This window comes from Mustela lutreola, chromosome X (genome assembly GCF_030435805.1).
Source record: "Mustela lutreola isolate mMusLut2 chromosome X, mMusLut2.pri, whole genome shotgun sequence".
Classification (NCBI taxonomy): Eukaryota; Metazoa; Chordata; class Mammalia; order Carnivora; family Mustelidae; genus Mustela; species Mustela lutreola.
Genome location: NC_081308.1, coordinates 77,801,683 through 77,821,831, shown reverse-complemented (window position 1 = coordinate 77,821,831; position 20,149 = coordinate 77,801,683). Strand labels below are relative to the sequence as shown.

General features: G+C 33.6%; 1 protein-coding gene across 2 annotated transcripts in view; it reads right to left on the bottom strand.

The window, feature by feature from the left end:
• KLHL4 (kelch like family member 4) overlaps positions 1–20,149 on the bottom strand; it is a 145,358-nt gene that overhangs the window by 29,890 nt on the left and 95,319 nt on the right. Inside the window, exons 2-4 of one of the 2 annotated variants that reach the window (XM_059157916.1) lie at positions 10,110–10,277; positions 9,596–9,732; positions 2,900–3,096 (exon numbers count right to left, since the gene is read on the bottom strand). In XM_059157916.1, the coding sequence (XP_059013899.1) occupies positions 2,900–3,096; positions 9,596–9,732; positions 10,110–10,277 (502 nt within the window). The remainder of the gene's footprint in view (positions 1–2,899; positions 3,097–9,595; positions 9,733–10,109; positions 10,278–20,149) is intronic. The other variant, XM_059157917.1, reaches the window with a different exon arrangement.

Sequence of the window (20,149 nt, the reverse complement as noted above, 5' to 3'; positions counted from 1 at the left end):
ATGTGTTAACTTATCCTTGGAGTCTGATGTTTGGATCAAACATTAATTCTGGGTGTATCTGTGAGGATGCTTCTGAATGAAGCCCATTCACATTAGGAAGGGCTACCTGTTTTATACAGTCTATGATTAAAATGTTTGTAATTGAGTCTTGAGAGTTTTATATTATTCTTAAACATTAACATTATTTATGTTTTTATAATATCAATACAAAATTACAAAAAAACACTATTATAGCAAGACTTTTTGGCTACATTTCTTTATAGTAGATACGAAAATAACTAAAAAAAGCAATAATATGTTTTTTGCACATCCTGCTTAACACTCATTTTCAGTCACATAATAAGAAAAGAAAGACAATTTCTTTTTTTTTTTTAAGATTTATTTATTTATTTGACAGACAGAGATCACAAGTAGGCACAGAGGCAGACAGAGACAGAGAGGAGGAAGCAGGCTCCCCACCAAGCAGAGAGCCCAATGTGGGGCTTAGATCATGACCTGAGCCGAAGGCAGAGGCTTAAACCACTGAGTCAACCAAGCGCCCCAGGAAGATAATTTCTTTATGAGCAACAAAAATAATTTAAGCTATTTATCAGGATGTGTTTTGACTGTGAGAGTAAGATATCAGACAGGAAACTTAATACTTAGTTTAAGAATATAAGTAAATTAACAGGTAGTTTTCAAGTTTGGCTTTTGTGGTAGGATTAATCTTTGAACTACTTTACTGATGTTCCTATAGACTATGTGGTAACTATATTTAGCATATAGGAATATAAATAGTATAATTTAATAACATATTAAACAGTCCATCAATTATAATATAATTCTCCCCATAATGCTACAGCTTCAGGACTCTGTTTGAAACTTCAAATTTTGAATAATGACCAGGGATGGGAAAAAGAGGAAGAACATTTTACCAAGCGAATTTAGAGAATTAAAATATAGAAAGTTGAAAAATTTAAGATCTGTATTAAATGTAAACAAAATAATGTTTATGTGCTCTCAATATCAAACTCATAATGTTAATTTTATTTTTAGATGTTATTTTCTATTTTCTTTTATGTACTTGCCTTTTTATTTTTGAATCTTAAATAAGTGTAACGATTGTCTTCGCTTGAAATATTTATCTTTTTGATTGGGTTTCACAGAAAGATCCACCTCATATTTTCCCTGCTTCAGAGGTTCAGAAGTTCATTTTTTCCTTTGCGTCACAGAATTATTAGTATTAATGTAATTTAATATCCTCTATCTACTTTTTCTTGCCTCCTTACAGACAGTCTGTATTTCATGTCACTGTCACTTGATTGACTAAAGATAGTATTATCCTATGCAACTTTTAAAGAATAGTCACATACAAACATGTTCAGTTAATTTATTAAAATTACTTATAGAATTGAGAAGGATTTTAAATTAGTTAAGTTTAAAGGATTGAACTGCAAGTTGCTTTTAACCAAAATAGATATTATTATTAAGACATAAAATATACGTTCAGTAGAATTGGCTGATTTTTGATAGTTCTTAAGCTCTTCCAGTTAATATTGATATATTAATTAGTTTTTAATTAATATTTTAATGTTACTTAACTTTAATTAAAAATCATATTGTACATAATTTTAGAAATTAAAGTTCTAATGGTCAACAGACACTTGGGAAGATGCTCAACATCATTGAACATCAGAAAAATACAACTGAAAGCTACAATGAGATTTCATCTCACATCTCTCAGAATGGTTAAAACTAACAGCACAAGAAACAAAAGATGTTGGTGAGGATGTGGAGAAAGGGCAAACCTCTTACATTATTGTTGGAAATGTGAACTGGTGCAGACATTCTAGAAAACAGGATGGAGTTTCCTCAGAAAGTGAAAAATAGGACAGCCCTATCATCCAGCGATTGCACTACTAGGTATTTACCTAAATAATACAAAAATACTAATTTGAAGTGATACATTCACCCTGATGCTTATAGCAATATTATCAACAATTACCAAATTATGAAAGAACCCAAATATCCATCGACTGATGAATGGATAAAGAAGAAATGGTATATATATACAATGAAATGTTATTCAGCCATCAAAAAGAATGAAATCTTGCTATTTGCAACAATATAGATGAAGCTACAGAGTAGTATGTTAAGCAAAATAATTCAGTAGAGAAAGACATATGCCATATGATTTCACTCATATGTGGAACTTAAGAAACAAATGATAATGGGGGTTAAAAAGAGAGGTAAGCCAAGAAACAGACTCTTAACAAGAGAACAAACTGAGGAGTACCAGAGGGGAGGAAGGTGGGGGGATGGGTTAAATAGGTGATGGGGATTAAGGAGTGCACTTTTAATGACTACCAAGTCTTCTATGTACATGTTGAATCACCAAATTGTGCACCTGAAACTAATAGTGCACGATATGCTAACTAGCTGGAATGTAAATAAAAGGTTAAAATAAACCAGGGACAATATATTTTCTTAATACTGTGGATTTGACTTAAAATATATTCTTATATGATTTAGTTTTTTTGTGGTATGTTCATTTCTCCAATTTTTCAGATTGAATTAAACCTTTTTAGTTAATAAAAAATGAGAAACTTGTTTGAATACAGCTAAACCCAATATTTTTATCTAATATCCATTATGTGTAAGTCATTTGCAAATTATATGAATTACTACTGCTTTTTAGTTTTATGCCAACATTATGGTCTTTACTTTTGAAAATTTGCATATATATACATAGATAAATATATATATCTATATACACACACACATCCATGCATTATATTTTTATATATAATACACACACACACTTGAATATGTACACATATATATCAGTAAACAAATCATTAAACTAGATTTTGTGTCAATATAGTATTACTAAAGCTTAATTTGAAGCAATTGATTTTACCATTGTGTACTTATGTGCCACACTCAGGAGCTCTGTACAGCCCTGGGCATCACCAAATGATCGAATTCCTAAACAGTTTGAAGGATGGAGATGCTTTACGAGAAAATTGGAGCATACTTCAATGACTTGAGTCAATTGCAAGAGACAAGCTGCAGCCAGCAAATTTTCAATAGTATCTTCTTTTAACTGCAGGACACCTAGGTGGTTTGAAAAAGTAAAGAATGATTATATGTCTCATAAAGTAAGACACAGCTAACTAGTTGAATTTTTCAATTTCTCTCATTACTAAGGCTACCTTTCCTAGTGCCCAGTAACCACTATGGGAATACTATATGAGGGACACCTAGGTGGCTCAGTCAGTTAAGCCGCTGACTTCGCCTCAGATCATGATCCCAGGGTCCTGAGACTGAGTCCCACATCAGGCTTCTTGCTCAGTGGGGAACCTGCTTCTCTCTCTGTCTTTTTGCCTGCCACTCTGCCTGCTTATGCTCTCTCTCTCTCTCTGACGAATAAATAAATAAAATCTTAAAAAAAAAAACAGCCAATACATGCAAGGGTGTCTATAAAAACACTAATAAGATGGCTGAAGGGAGACAGACTAGATAATCAAACACAACTGTAGCAAATGAATAGTGAACACCACTACTGCAAATAACAGCAACTTATTTCTTTTTCATCGTAGATCTCCTCTAACTCTTATATCAATCATTGAACACTATATCTGAAACTAATGATGTACTGTATATTGGCTAATTGAATTTAAATAACAAAGAAAGAAAAAATCCACAATTCGTTCACCTAAATAAATAGATAAATAAATAAATCTTACATGAAAAACTGTAAACACTAGGTCTCAAGTGTTTTATCATGTTTTTATCATATTATATAATGCCCATACAGGTAACTATCACTTGTATGGAAACAAATTGGTAATTAAGTAGAGCATTGAGGTTATATGTCTATATTTTTGTGTGTCTGTCTGCATTTATTTGCTGATAAGGAAGACTTTGCTTAGATATTGTGCCTAGAACTGACACCTGACATTCTCTCAAAACAAAAATAACATTGCTGACAGTCCCCAAACAAATGTTTGTATGATAATTTTCTTAGATACAAAAAACTGGTTTGTTTGAAAATATCTGTGAAGAGATTTTTAAAAAATGAGATCAGAGCTGTTTAAACTCTCCCATTTATATTAAAAGATATATATATATATATGTAAATATGCATATATGTATGTATGTATATACAAACAAAATTTCCAGAGGAAGTATTGTTGATAAGTTATTGCAAATGTAAGTTATTTTCATAAGTTATATTCCTTTTTTGTTTGTTTTAGCCAAACTATATATGAGCTATAAAAAAACCTTTCATACGGAATACTATAAACTATTTGTTTATATTTTTCTTATAAAATGCCTTAAATGGATTCCATATGATTTCATAAGCATAAAGAAAAGAGTAAATATATACTGTGAGATGCTCTGTGTTTGTTTCAACCTCTAACATATGTTGCCAAAGGGTGTCATCCATCAGCAGACTTTCTTGAGTTGTTTGTTTTTTGTCATGGATTTTGAAATCCAGAGAAGTTATAAACTATTCTGATTCAGATCTGAGATTCACCTACTACAGACATTGAAACTCGGCCCAGTTATTAAGAAGAATATTAATTTCTTAATGAACAAAATCATAACTCCTAAAAGACAGTAAAAAAAAATTGATCTTGGCAATAATTTCTTGGATAATCTACCAAAAGACAGTCACAAAAGCTAAAATAAACAAGTGGGACTGCATCAAACTAAAAAGCTTCTGCATAGAAAGGAAACATAAAATATATTGAAAAGGTAATCCACAGAATGAAAGAAATATCGCAAACCATATATCTGATAAGGGGTTAATATCCAAAATATATAAAGGACTCATATAATTCAATAGCATGAAAGCAAATAACCCAATTAAAAAAAGAACAAGTAGGGGGGCCTGGGTGGCCCAGTTGGTTAAGTGTTTACTTTTTGCTCAGTTCATGGTCCTGGGATCCAGTTGTTGATCCTTGCTCATCAGCAAGTCTGTGTCTGTGTCTCCTTCTGCTCCCCACCTCATGCCCTCCTTTCCCCTCTCTCAAATAAATAAAAAAATAAAAATTCAAAAAGGGAAAGTAACCTCGATAAGCTTTTTCTCCCCCAGAGATGACACACAAATGACCAATAGAGATATGAAAATGGGTTTAACATAACTAATTACCAGGAAAATGTAAATCAAAATCAAAAGAAGGGATAACCAATGTTGTTAAAGTTTTAGAGGAAAGGGAACATTTATGCACTGTTTGTGGCAATGCAAATTAATACAACATTATGGAGAACAGTATGATGGCTCGTGAAAAAATTAGAAAATTAAATTACCTTCGATCTGAAAATTCTATTCCTGATTATATATACAAAGACATGACATCAGGATCTTAAGAGATACCTGCACTCCCAGGTTTGTTTCACTATTATTTACATTAGCTAGGATATGGAAATAACCAACCTAAATGCCCTTCAACAGTTGAATGGATAAAGAGAAAAAAATACATATGTGATATTAATAATAGGTATATATGTATGTAATTTCTCTGATTTCATAGAAATGGTAGGTAGACTAGTAGCTGCTAGACACTGGGAGGTGGAAATGGAGAGGTGTAGGTCAAAGTGCAAAATTTCAGTTATAAGGTAAATAGTTATGAGGATCTAATGTACAGAACGGTGTTTATAGTTAGTAATATGGTACTGGGCACTGTATGCTTGTAAGCATTCTCACCACAAAAAATAATTAACTATTTCAGATAATATGTGCATTACTTATCTTCATCTATGTAATCATTCTACTTGTGTATATATAGCAAATCGTCACATAGTATACTTTAAATATACACAATTATATTTGTCAAATTTGCTTGATAACGTTGGAATATAAAAATAAATATTTCACTTCTTGACCTCCAACCTCATCCTGTTGCCTTTGCCTTATAATTTGAGTAAATATGACTTTGTCATTTCTAAGGAAGAGACTACATATTTAATACAGAGTTAGAATACTGCACTTCAAATTTTTACAACTGAGAATGGGGTACCTAAGTGGCTCATTTGGTTAAATGCCCATCTCTTGATTTCAGGTCATGATCTATCCATATTAGGATCAAACCCTGCATCAGGCTCCAAGTGCTGAACATGGAGACTGCTTGTGATTCTCTCTCCCTTTCATTCTGCCCCTCCCCCCACACTCTCTATAAATGAATAAATAAAATATTTTTTTAAGAAATGAGAACATACCCACACCATTCAAGAGAGAGGCAGACATGTGCTTTGTATGTTTGTGTTAAAATAGCTTTATTCTCTCATGGTCAATTTTTTATAGCTTATTATTTCCCTCATTCTTTTATACTACTAAATTTAAAACCTGATTCTGTCCCTTATTACCTTGGAAAGTTACTTTACTCGTAGATCCTTCAGTTTTCTCATTTCTAGTTGGAATAATAATAATGTAGATTATATAATGTAGGGTTTTTGTGAAGATTGAATGACTTAATACATACTATTTTACCTGTATAAGCATAATACCTATTCTCCTGAAACTGTTTCAAAAAATTAAAGCAGAAGGAAAACTTACAAACTCTTTTTATGAAGCCAGCAAAATTTTCAACAAGATCCTAGCAAATAGGATCCAACCGTATATTAAAAAGATTATCCACCCTGACCAAGTGGGATTCATCCCAGGGTTACAAGAATGGTTCAACATTTACAAATCAATCAATGTGATACAACAAATTAATATGAGAAGAAAGAAGAACCACATGGTCCTCTAAATCGATGCAGAAAAAGCGTTTGACAAAATCCAGCATCTGTTCCTAATTAAAATGCTTCAAAGTATAGGGATAGAGGGAACATTACTCAACTTCATCAAATCTATCTATGAAAGACCCACAGCAAATATCATCCTCAATGGTAAAAAGCTTGCAGACTTCCCGCTGAGAACAGGAACACGACAAGGATGCCCACTCTCACCACTCTTGTACAACATAGTATTAGAAGTCCTAGAAACAGCAATCAGACAACAAAGAGAAATAAAATGTATCCAAATTGGCAGTGAAGAAGTCAAACTCTCTCTCCGCAGATAACATGATTCTTTATATGGAAAACCCAAAAGACTCCACCCCCAAACTACTAGAACTCATACAGCAATTCAGTAATGTGGCAGGATACAAAGTCAATGTACAGAAATCAGTGGCTTTCTTATACAATAACAATGAAAATACAGGAAGGGAAATTAGAGAATCGATTCCATTTACTCTAGCACCAAGAACCATAAGATACCTGGGAATAAAACCTAAGCAAAGAGGTAAAGAATCTGTACTCGAGGAACTACAGAACGCTCATGATAAAAATTGAAGAAGACACAAAAAAATGGAAGACCATTCCATGCTCTTGGATTGGGAGATTAAACAGTGTTAAGATGTCTATACTGCCTAGATTAATCTATACTTTTAATGCCATTCCGATCCCAATTCCACCAGTATTTTTCAAGGAGCTGGAGTAAATAATCCAGAAATTTGTATGGAACCAGAAGAGACCCCGTATCCCTATGAAAATGTTGAAAAACAAAAATAAAACTGGGGCCATCATGATACTTGATTTCAAGCTTTACTACAAAACTGTGATCACCAAGACAGCATGGTACTGGCATGAAAACAGACACACAGACCTCATTGGTCTCAGCTCTAATATTGATGATTTCCGTTCTTATGGGTGGAGTTGACACATACACCAGTGGAACAGAGTAGAGAGCCCAGATATGGACCCTCAACTCTATGGTCAAATAATCTTCGACCAAATAGGAAAAAATATACAGTGGAAAAAAGACAGTCTCTTCAATAAATGGTGCTGGGAAAACTGGCCAGCTATATGTAGAAGAATGAAACTCGACCATTCTCTTACACCGTACACAAAGATCAACTCAAAATGGATAAAAGACCTCAACGTGAGACAGGAATCCATCAGAATCCTAGAGGGGAACATAGGCAGTAACCTCTTCAATATCAGCCACAGCAACTTCTTTCAAGATATGTCTCAAGATATGTCTCGAAAGGCAAAGGAAACAAAAGCAAAAATGAACTTTTGGGATTTCATAACGATCAAAAGCTTCTGCACAGCAAAGGAAACAGTCAACAAAACAAAGAGGCAACCCAAGGAATGGGAGAAGATATTTGCAAATGACAGTACAAACAAAAGGCTGATATCCGGGATCTATAAAGAACTTCTCAAAGTCAACACACACAAAACAGACAATCATATCAAAAAAATGGGCAGAAGATATGAACAGACACTTCTCCAATGAAGACACACAAATGGCTATCAGACACATGAAAAAGTGTTCATCATCACTAGCCCTCAGGGAGTTTCAAATTAAAACCACATTGAGATACCACCTTACACCAGTTACAATAGCCAAAATTAGCAAGACAGGAAACAAAGTGTGTTGGAGAGGATGTGGAGAAAGGGGAACCCTCTTACACTGTTGGTGGGAATGCAAGTTGGTGCAGTAACTTTTGGAGAACAGTGTGGAGATTCTCTAAGAAATTAAAAATAGTGCTTCCCTATGACCCTGTAATTGTACTACTGGGTATTTACCCCAAAGATACAGATGTAGTGAAAAGAAGGGCCATCTGTACCCCAATGTTTATAGCAGCAATGGCCACGGTCGCCAAACTGTGGAAACAACCAAGATGCCCTTAACGGATAAATGGATAAGGAAGATGTGGTCCATATACACTATGGAGTGGTATGCTTCCATCAGAAAGGATGAATACCCAACGTTTGTATCAACATGGATGGGACTAGAAGAGATTATGCTGAGTGAAATAAATCAAGCAGAGAGAGTGAATTATTATATGGTTTCACTTATTTGTGGAGCATAACAAATAACATGGAGGAAATGGGGATATGAAGAGGATAAGGGAGTTGAGGGAAATTGGAAGGGGAGGTGAACCACGAGAGACTCTTGACCCTGAAACCTGAAGATTTGAAAGTACAGGGGATGGGAGGTTGGGGGAAACAGGTGGTGGGTATTGGTGAGGGCTTGTATTGCATGGTGCACTGGGTGTGGTGCAAAACAATGAATACTGTTATGCTGAAAAGAAATTTTAAAAAAATGAGAACATACCCACACTATTCAAGAGAGAGGTAGACATGTATTTTGTTTTTTTTGTGTTAAAATTGCCTTATTCTCTCATAGTCAAAAATTGTATAGCTTGGGACGCCTGGGTGGCTCAGTTGGTTGAGCGGCTGCCTTCGGCTCAGGTCATGATCCCGGCGTCCTGGGATCGAGTCCCACATCGGGCTCCGCAGGGAGCCTGCTTCTCCCTCTGACTCTGCCTTCCACTCTGTCTGCCTGTGCTTGCTCTCGCTCGCTCTCTCTCTGACAAATAAATAAATAAAATCTTTAAAAAAAAAAAACAAAAAAAAAAAAAAATTGTATAGCTTATTATTTCCCTCATTCTTTTATACTACTGAATTTAAATTCTGATTCTGTTCCTTACTTTGGGAAAGCTACTTAACTGGTAGATCCTTCAGTTTTTTCATTCCTAGTTGCAATAATAATAATGTAGATTATATAATGTAGGATTTTTGTGAGGATTGAATGACTTAATACATGCCACTTTACCTGTGTAAGCATACTGCACCAAGGAATTAAGTGCATTAGGATCAACTCCTTCCATCCTGACCTCTTCTTGTTTGGCTTCAAGCACATCATTAGTAAACATTGCAGCAAAATAATCAGACACTGCGCTGAGAACCAACCTTGAAATGGGAATGTTTCATAGGAACTTAAATTAGTCAGTAGTCTCATTGAAAAGCAGGAAATACAATCAGTAAGTTTTTAACACTGCTGAGTTTGTTATCTGCATGAATCTTTTTCACTTCAGTAAAGTGTAGTGAAATTAGATAGGTAAATTAAGTAATTTGATTCTCTTTTGAGGGTTTATGCTATTTTACATCAATTTCTCTAACTAAACTTTGGCTCTTCTAAATATCACACAAGGAAATGCTAATACATTTTCTATGTAGGAAGATAAAAATATATTTTCCTCAGCATTCTAATTTGCTTTAAGTCGACCAATTCATTCTCATTCACATGCTATACTCATGAAACAATCTGTCTACATAAGGATACGTACCTATGGGCTGGAATTCGGAGGTGTCCAGCAATAAGTAGTACATCACACAGTTGTTTCTTTTTCAGGTAGTTCTCCATTTTGTGTAGAGTTTGCTCTGCATGGTTTATAGCATGAAACTGTTCCTCAGATTTGTTGAGATTCATTTCTTCAGCATATTGTGTATCTAGTCTGAAATGTGAGTAAGAGGGAGAATATGGTTTATTCTCTTAATGAGTGTGAAAATGTCCAGTGGAAGTTTGGGCACACTGACTTCTAAAAGAAATATATTAGATTAAACTAAAATTAAAAATTTGCCCTCCATGCTATTTGTTATTCTCCACAAAGTTGCAGATATAGAGTTCAATAATTCATCAGTTGCATAGAACACCCAGTGCTCATCACATCACATGCTTCCCTTAATGCCCATCATGCAATGACCCCGCCCCCCACCCACCTCCCCTCCAGCAACCCTGTTTGTTTTCTGTAGTCAAGAGTCTCTCATAGTTTTTCTCCCTTTCTGATGACTTCTTATTCAGGTTTCTCTCCCTTCCCCTATGATCTTCTGGGCTGTTTCTTATATTCCACATATACATTAAGCGATATGATAACTGTCTTTCTCTTATTGACTTATTTCACTCAGCACAATACCCTCAAGTTCCATCATAAGTATTATATAAGTATCAAATAAGTATTCATCCTTTCCTATGGCTGAGTAATATTCCATTTTGATATTATATATATATATATATATAATATGTGATGACATATATATAATATGTGATATATATATGATATATCCATGTGATATTTATCTATTTATCTTTATATATATATATATATATATATATATATATATATATATATATAAAACTGCTGAGTTTGTTATCTGTATGAATCTTTTCACCACACTTTACTAAACTGAAAATTAGATAGGTAAATTAAGTAATTTGATTCTCTTTTGAGGGTTTGTGCTATTTTACATGCAGATAACAAACTGAGATATATATATATATATGATCCATATATATAAAAGATATATATATATACTACATATATATATAAAGATAGATAGATATAAAGATATATAGAGATATATAAATATATATTTTTTCATAGAAAAGATGAAAAAGCCAAGATGACACATAATTTCTTTTTTATCCATTCATCTGTCCATGGACATCTTGGCTCTTTCATCTTTTTTTGTTTGTTTATTTTCTTTTGTATTCTCATTTTCTTTTTTTCTTTTTTTAATTTTTTATTTTTTCAGCATAACAGTATTCATTATTTTTGCACCACACCCAGTGCTGCATGCAATCCGTGCCCTCTCCAATACCCACCGCCTGGATCCCCCAACCTCCCACCCCCCGCCCCTTCAGAACCCTCAGATTGTTATTCAGAGTCCAAAGTCTCTCTTGGTTCACCTCCCCTTCCCATTTCCCCAACTCCCTTTTCTCTATCTCCCCATGTCCTCCATGCTATTTGTTATGCTCCACAAATAAGTGAAACCATATGATAATTGACTCTTTCTGCTTGACTTCTTTCATTCAGCATAATTTCTTCCAGTCCCGTCCACGTTGCTACAAAAGTTGGGTATTCATCCTTTCTGAGGGACGCATCCTACTCCATAGTGTATATGGACCCCATCTTCCTTATCCATTTATCTGTTGAAGGGCATCTTGATTTTTTCCACAGTTTGGCGACCGTGGCCATTGCTGCTATAAACATTGGGGTACAGATGGCCCTTCTTTTCACGACATCTGTATCTTTGGGGTAAATACCTGTAGTACAATTACAGGGTCATAGGGAAGCTCTATTTTTAATTTCTTGAGGAATCTCCACACTGTTCTCCAAAGTTACTGCACCAACATGCATTCCCACCAACAGTGTAAAGAGGGTTCCCCTTTCTCCACATCCTCTTCAACACATGTTGTTTCCGGTATTATTATTTTCAATTATTTATTATTACCTTCAATTATCATTTTCAATTTTCAAAATATAGTACACAATTAATTTTTGAGGTACTGTTCATTGATTCATTAGTGGCATATAAACCCAGTGCTCATCACAACGTGTGTCCTCCTTAATATCCATCACCTAGTTTCCCATTCCTCCACCCTCCTCCCCTCTGCAATCCTCAGTTTGCTTCCTAGAGTCCAGAGTCTCCCATGGTTTGTCTCCTTCTCTGATATTTTCACATTCAGTCTTCCCTCTCTTCCTCTATGGTCCTCCACACTACACCTTATGTTTCATATATGAGTGAAACCATATGATAACTGTCTTTCTCTCCTTATCTTATTTTACTTTATGTTCCATCTATGTCCATGCAAATGGTAGGCATTCATCATTTCTGATGGCTGAGTAATATTTCATTGTAAATATGAACCACATCTTCTTTATCTATTCATCTGTTGAAGGATATCTTGGATACTTCCACACTCCAAAGATAAAGATGTATTGAAAAGAAGGAGCACATGCACCACAATGTCCACAATACCTCTTTCATTTTCTAAGTGAAAGTTTGTATCTTTTGACTATTTAAGCAAATATGATGACTATTGAATTTTCAATAATGAGAGATGTCTACGTGTATTTTCAGCATCATACAATGGTGGAATTTAAATACTAACACAAGCACATAGAGACATACAATAAGTAGAACCCTAAGTACTTAATGCTTGGATGAACATACTTAAATTCTTTGCTTATTGTCTTTCTTCCTTTCAGGCATCATTTTCCAACCATCATTAGTTTTAGGTTCCCCCACCCCAACTCAGCCTGTATTTCTTTAAAAATACCTTGGTCCAGGGTGACAAGACTTTCTGTTTAATTTAAATAAATTACTCATCTATTAAATATTCTTTTTTTTTCTTTACATCTCTGATTTTTCTTAACCTTTAAAGACTCTTTGGGATCTTCAGTTACAGTATTGCATGGATAATTAAAGTAGCATGGTGTGAATATCTTTAAAAATTTTCTGCTACAAAATATGTTCATTTTAAAGGGAAACAATACTTTCTCACCATAGGCTAGAAAGTATTTAGCTTTCACTTAACTCAGTTATCCTAATATTTCCTATGCTCAAGTAATAGTATGATTTACATTGAGTAAATCAAATATTCAATGTCATATTATCTTAGCTTTCTTCATGTATATGCAATCATTTATTGAAGAGGAGTGTATTCTAAAGGAGGAATATAATTGGGAAGTTCTGGCCAGGAAATAATTTTATTCTGTGAAATTTCTTAAGGCTAAGGATCAAAAAAATTAATCTTTAATTACTCACTAGTTTGGGATGTGTTTACTTGGGCACACAAATTTATCAGATAAGTCTAGTATTTTTTTATAATTAAAATACAGATTTTTAGAATCTGAAAATCCTACCAACATGAACCACACAGAATTTTGTTATATTTGAAAAGACAGAGGCAACTATATCTTGTGTCTCATTATCAAGAAATTAGTACACAAATAAATATGGGTATATCAATATATTACATCCAAAACATAACATACATATTTTTCTAAATATGTAAAATATTATCATCTACACTTGGTCATTATTTAAGCAGAATATAACAAAACAAGTCAAGCAAAGAAACAACAGCAATTAAACTATTGAAATATAATCCAATCTGAATGAGTTCCCAGAGCCCTAAATTACAATTCTCCTGCCTCCATTTTAGATACTGTAATGTCAGGTCAGATGTTATAATGGAAGCCAGTGCATCAGAAAATATTCTTCCCTTTTCTTTATTGTACAGTATCTACAGATGGTGACGTGGGAGGCAGCATGCTGAAATGGAAAAAAAAAAAAAAAAGCATCAAAATGCCTGATTTAGTTCCTGCCTTTGCATATAAGCTGAGTGATCTTGCGTAAGTCACTTCATCTTTCTAAGCTTTAATTTTCTCCTATAAAATGGAGATAAAAATAATACTAATACCAATACTACCAAGGTTAATGTGTATGTCACATAGCAGTTCTGATGGTTACATGAGAAAATGTACATGAAAGTCTCTGTATAAATGCTAAATCTTATGTTAAGTTCATCCTCTATGTAGTTTTTTCTATAAAAATCTTTAAAAGTTTTTATCTGGAACTGATATTCATTTAATTAATAGACTTTGATTTTTAGAAAAGTTATAGAATTATAAAAAAATTGAGATTTACAGAGAATTATTTACTTTTGGTTGTCATAACTATGGAAAGGTGTTACTGGCATCAAGTAGGTAGAGGTTAGATATACTAATAAGCACCCTGTAATGCACAGGGCAGTTATCTACAATAATTGTTCAGCCAAAAATTTCAATGGTTCTAAGTTTAAAACACTCTGGTCTATCTCTTAATTCTATAGTTAGCTTTTTAAGACTTTGAAAGCAGAGGATATATTTAAAAAATAATAAAGTATCCACCTAATACTATATTTTGTACAGAATGAACAAGTAATCACTTATTTAATTTCCAAGACTAGTCTACATTAACTTTTTTTTTTTTTTTTTTTTTTTTTACTATGGCAAAAATAGGTAAATTTGTTGAGTTTTGAGAATGAGGAAGAGAATCTGGGCTAACATTACAAAGAACTATTTTTGTAAATGACATTTTACCATACCAAAAAAACTATTTTTAAACCAAAATTTTTAGAACAGTTTTAAATATACAGAAAAATTGAGATGACAACAGAAATTTACATGTCCATACTCAATTCTTCTTTACTAAATTCCCCTTATTATTAATATTTTGCACCAATATGGTACTTTTTTATAATTAATTAACAAACACTGATACATTATTTTTGAGTAAAGTCATATTTATTCAGATTTATTAACTTTTTATTTAGTGTCCTTTTACTGTTCCAAAGTCTGTATATCCTGTGATAATTTCTTCATTTACTCCATTATTTACTTCATTTACTCCATTTACTTCTAGTTAAGTTAAATTTCTTGTAATGAAATGTTTTAATTATCTCTTCATTTCTAATTGTGAATATTCTATAAATTTCCTTTTCAGTCACCATTGAGATTACATGTGATAGCTTAAAGTCATAACAATTTATTGTCATCAGATAAATCTGATCACATCACATAGACAATGATTCAATTGCATAGAAAATCGATTCCTTTATAACTATGCTCCTCCATTTTTGTTATGGACATCACTATTTACATTTTTTATGTATTGTGTACCCATTATCACTGATTTATATTCTTTTTTATTGTTCAGACTCATAAATCCTATAGAAGAATAAATGGAGTTATAAGCCAATATTATATTAGTGCTTGTTTTTATATCTTGTTTTTATAATTGCTATGCAGCTTCCATTTTCTGAGGACATTATATTTTTGTAGAGTTACTGTCTAGCACCTTTACTTTCAACTTTACTTTCACCTTTAATATCTCTTGTTGGGTAGGTCTAATGGTAATAAACTTTCTTTGTATTTATCTAGAAATTTCTTAAATTTACCAGATACATAATAAGTTTTGCCAGATACAGAATTATCAGTTCATTTTTTCAGTACTTTAAATATACCATCTCAGTATTTTTCTTTTGTCCTATGAGATTTCTGCTGATGAAACCAGAAATGATGTTATTGATGATTACCTATTTGTGATTAATCACTTATCTAACTACTTTTAAAATGCTCTTTTACTTCTGACAGTTTGATTACAATGAGTCTTCTCTGGGTTTATTGAATTTATCCTTTTGCATTTCATTTAACTACTTGCATTTTACTTACTTATTTACATCTTGTTTTCCTGAAGTGTAATTAACACACAGTGTATATTAATTTCAGGTGTACACCATAATAATTCAATAATTCTATACATCACTTAGCATTCACCGTAAGTTTAGTCACCATTTGTCACCAAAAAATATTGCAATCATATGGATTATATTCTATATGCTATATTTTTCATTTCTAGGACCTATTTATTTTATAACTTAAATTTTGTGCTTCTTGATCTTTACCTATTTCATCCATCCAACTACCCACCCACCTTCTCGCAACCACCAGTTTCCTGTATCTAAAGATCTGGGTATCTGTCTGTCTCTCTCTGTCTTCAATTTGAGAACAGGTGACACAGAATGTTACATTAGTTTCTGGTATACAACATGGTTATTTGACTTCTCTGTTGGTTATGCTATGATTACCAAAACTGTAGCTACCATCTGTCACCATACTTTGCTATTACAATATTATTGACTATATTCCTTAGATTGTATCTTTTATTCCTGTGACTTATTCATTCCATAATTGGAAGCCTGTATTTCTGACTACCCTTTACCTATTTTTCCCATTCACCACATGCTTTTCCTCTTACAAGTTTGCTTTCTTTTTTTTTTTTTTAAGATTTAATTTATTTATTTGACAGAGAGATTACAAGTAGGCAGAGAGGCAGGCAGAGAGAGAGAGGAGAAAGCAGGCTCCCTGCTGAGCAGAGAGCCCGATGCGGGACTCAATCCCAGGACCCTGAGATCATGACCTGAGCCAAGGCAGCAGCTTACCCCACTGAGCCACCCAGGCGCCCAACAGTTTGCTTTCTGTATGTATAGATATGATCCTTCTTTTCATTTGTTTATTCATTTGTTTATTTTTTATTTTTTTATTTTTTTATAAATACATAATGTATTATTAGCCCCAGGGGTACAGGTCTGTGAATCGCCAGGTTTACACACTTCACAGCACTCACCATTCATTTCCTTCTTTTAAATTACACATACAAGTGAAATCGTATGGTATTTGTCTTTTTCTGACTGACTTATTTCACTTAGCATTGTACCCTCTAGGTCCACCCATGTTGTTGCAAAAGGCATAATTTCATTCTTTTTTATGACTGAGTGATATTTCATTTTATATCTATCTCACATCTTCTTTGTCTATTCCTTTACTGATAGACACTTTGTTCTGTGCCTTTATAACATTTGAACTATGGTAAGAGACACACTCTAATATAACCTTATTTAGATCTTTAACTTCAAACTTGGAGGTTTTTTTTTTAAAGATTTTATTTATTTATTTGACACACAGAGATTACAAATAGGCAGAGATCATGACCAGAGCAGAAGGCAGAGGCTTTAACACACTGAGCCATCCAGGCACTCCAAACTTGGAGGGTTTTTTTTGTTTTTATATTTTATTTATTTATTTGACAGACAGAGATCACCAGTAGGCAGAGAGGCAGGCAGAGAGAGAGGGCGAAGCAGGCTTCCCACTGAGCAGAGAGCCAGATGTGGGGCTCAATCCTAGGACCCTGAGATCATAACCTGAGCTGAGGGCAGAGGCTTTATCCCACTGAACCACCCAGGCGCCCCTGGAGGTTTTCTTTTAAGGCTCTCCAAGAATGTCTTTAAACAGTCTATATATATATACATACATATATATGTATGTATATATATATATAGCCAAATAGCCTTCCAAAGAGACTTCCAAAATTAACTCTCACCAAAATTTTAAGATAATGCTTTCAGTTCTCTTTCACAGTAAAATTGTTATAAAAAGTTCTGCAGCAAAAGAAAACTGAAGGGTTTATTTTGCTGATGCCTTTTTTACTACTCTTCAGAAAAACAAAGGAACCTTCAATATTATCCTTAAAATTAAATAAAATCAGACAACAGTAACTTCTGTGATATCAGCTCTATTGTGGATCAAGACCCTCATTCTCTCATGGAAACGTCAAGTAAAGAACTACAGATTGATTAAAATAGCTTTGTGAAGGGTGCCTGAATGACTCTGTGGGTTAATCATCTGTCTTTACCTCAGGTCAGGATCCTAGAGACCCACGATCTAGTCCTGCTTTGGGAATCCCCGCTCAGCAGGGAGTCTCCTTCTCCCTCTGACCCTCCCATTCTCATGCTTTCTATCTCTTACCCTCTCTCATTCAAATAAATAAAAATCTTTAAAAAATAAAATAAAAAATCTTAGTGAGAGTTCTGGAAACAAGCTGAAGAAATGTAGCAACAAAGCAAATGCCTAATCAATAAAAAGTCACATTCGAATGTACCGTATGATGACTAACATAATAAAGAAAGGTGAGTAAGAAATTTCATGTCATTTATACTTGCTCTTGTACCACCTCTTCATAGATTAGCATGGTGAAATTGGAAGAAAACAGATTCTATCTTGATTTCCTCCTCAGGATTTGAGAAACAGTACAGAACATGTTTGCCACATTCTAGCCTACCTGTCGACCACCCAGAAACTGTTTTCAATATTGCTTAGTTTAGAGCTTTGTTGATAATATCAGTAAAGTTTGGATCTCAAGTTAGAAGCCCCAAAATTTAGTAACATGCATCACAGCACATGAAAACTGTGGATGGACTGTGGATCTATGGATAGCTGGGGTAAGAGATTATGAGCAAATATATAATGTAATATCTGAAGTCCCATGAACCAGGGATGAGATGGAGAGAAATTAAGACATGTATAAGTAGCCATATAAATGAGAAGTCTGAGTAAAAAACACCCATTCAGGCCCACAGAAAATGCATGACCAGAAAAGTTTTGATCAAGAACTCAAACCTTAATGGTGGGCTGATTAGTAAAATACTTTTCCACAAGGAACCATTATGTAAAGATTTGTAAAGATGGCTGTTTTTCCAAATGTCCAATTTTGAAAAAGATCAGGAGACATATAAAGTAACAAGGAAGCATGGCCTATTCAAAATGTACAAAATAAATACACAGCAACTGAACTTAAACACTGTAGGTTTTCACATTTTGTTCAAACAACTTTCTTAAATACCCTCAGACAGCTAAGTTAAAACAAAACAAACAAAAAGAACTAAAGGAAATCAGAAAAACAGTATATGAGCAAAATAATATCAACAGAGATATAAATTTTTTTAAATGAACCAAACAAATTATGGATCTGAGAGCTATAATCCCGAATTGAAAAATTCACTGGAGGCCTTCAATATCAGAAATGAACCAGTGTAAAAATCTGTGAACTTGAAGACAGGTAATATGAAATTATCAAACCTGAGAAATATGAAAATAAAAAAATGAAAAGCAGTGAATGCAGAAGTGTCTGGATGGCTCAGTCAGTTAAGCTTCTGACTCTTGATTTCAGCTCAGGTCATGATGTCAGGGTCATGGGATCAAGCCTCCCACATTATTCTCTGCACTCAGTATGGAGTCTGTTTGAGATTCTCTCTCCCTCTGCCAGTCCCCCAACTGATGTGATCGCTCTCTTTCTCTCAGTAAATAAAATCTTTAAAAAAAAAAAAAAAAAAGAACAGTGAATGGACCCTTAGAACTTGGAACTTTATGGAACATCATAAAAAAAATCAATATTAGCATAACTAAAATCTCAGAAGAAGAGAGAAGATAAGGGCCAGAGAGTTTGTTTGAAGATATAATGGTAAGAACTCCCTAAATTTCAAGCAAGATAAAGATTTAAAATACAAGTAACTTTACAACAATAAAAACATTCAGGGATGCCTGGGTGGCTCAATTGGTTAAGCAACTGCCTTCACTTCAGGTCATGATCCTGGAGTCCCAGGATCAAGTCCTACATCTGGCTCCCTGCTCAGTAAGGGTCTGCTTCTGTCTATGAGACTCCCCCATGTAATGCCCTGTCTCTCTCTCTCATTCTCTCTCTCCAAAATAAATGCAGAAGTAAAATCTTTAAAATAAATAAATAAAAACATTCAACAAAGTAGGTTTTGAGGGAGTGTATCTCAAAAATAACAGAAGTCACATATGAAAACACAAAGTTAGCCTCATAGTCAATGCTAAAACACTGGTACTTTTTTCATTGAGGTCTGGAATAAGAAATAATGTCCTTTCTCACTACTTTAATTTAACATAGTACTCGATGTCATAGCCAGAACAATCAGACAAGAAAAAGAAATAAAATGTACGCAAGTTGGTAAGGAAAAATTAAAACTCAATCTTTGCAGATGACATGATATTTTATATAGAAAATATTAAAAAACCCACCAAAAAACTACTGGAACATGCTAATAAATTCAGTACAGTAATTAGATATGAAGTCAATATATAGAAAACAGCCACATTCATATGCATAAATAATGAAGTAGCAGAACAAGAAAGTAAGAAAA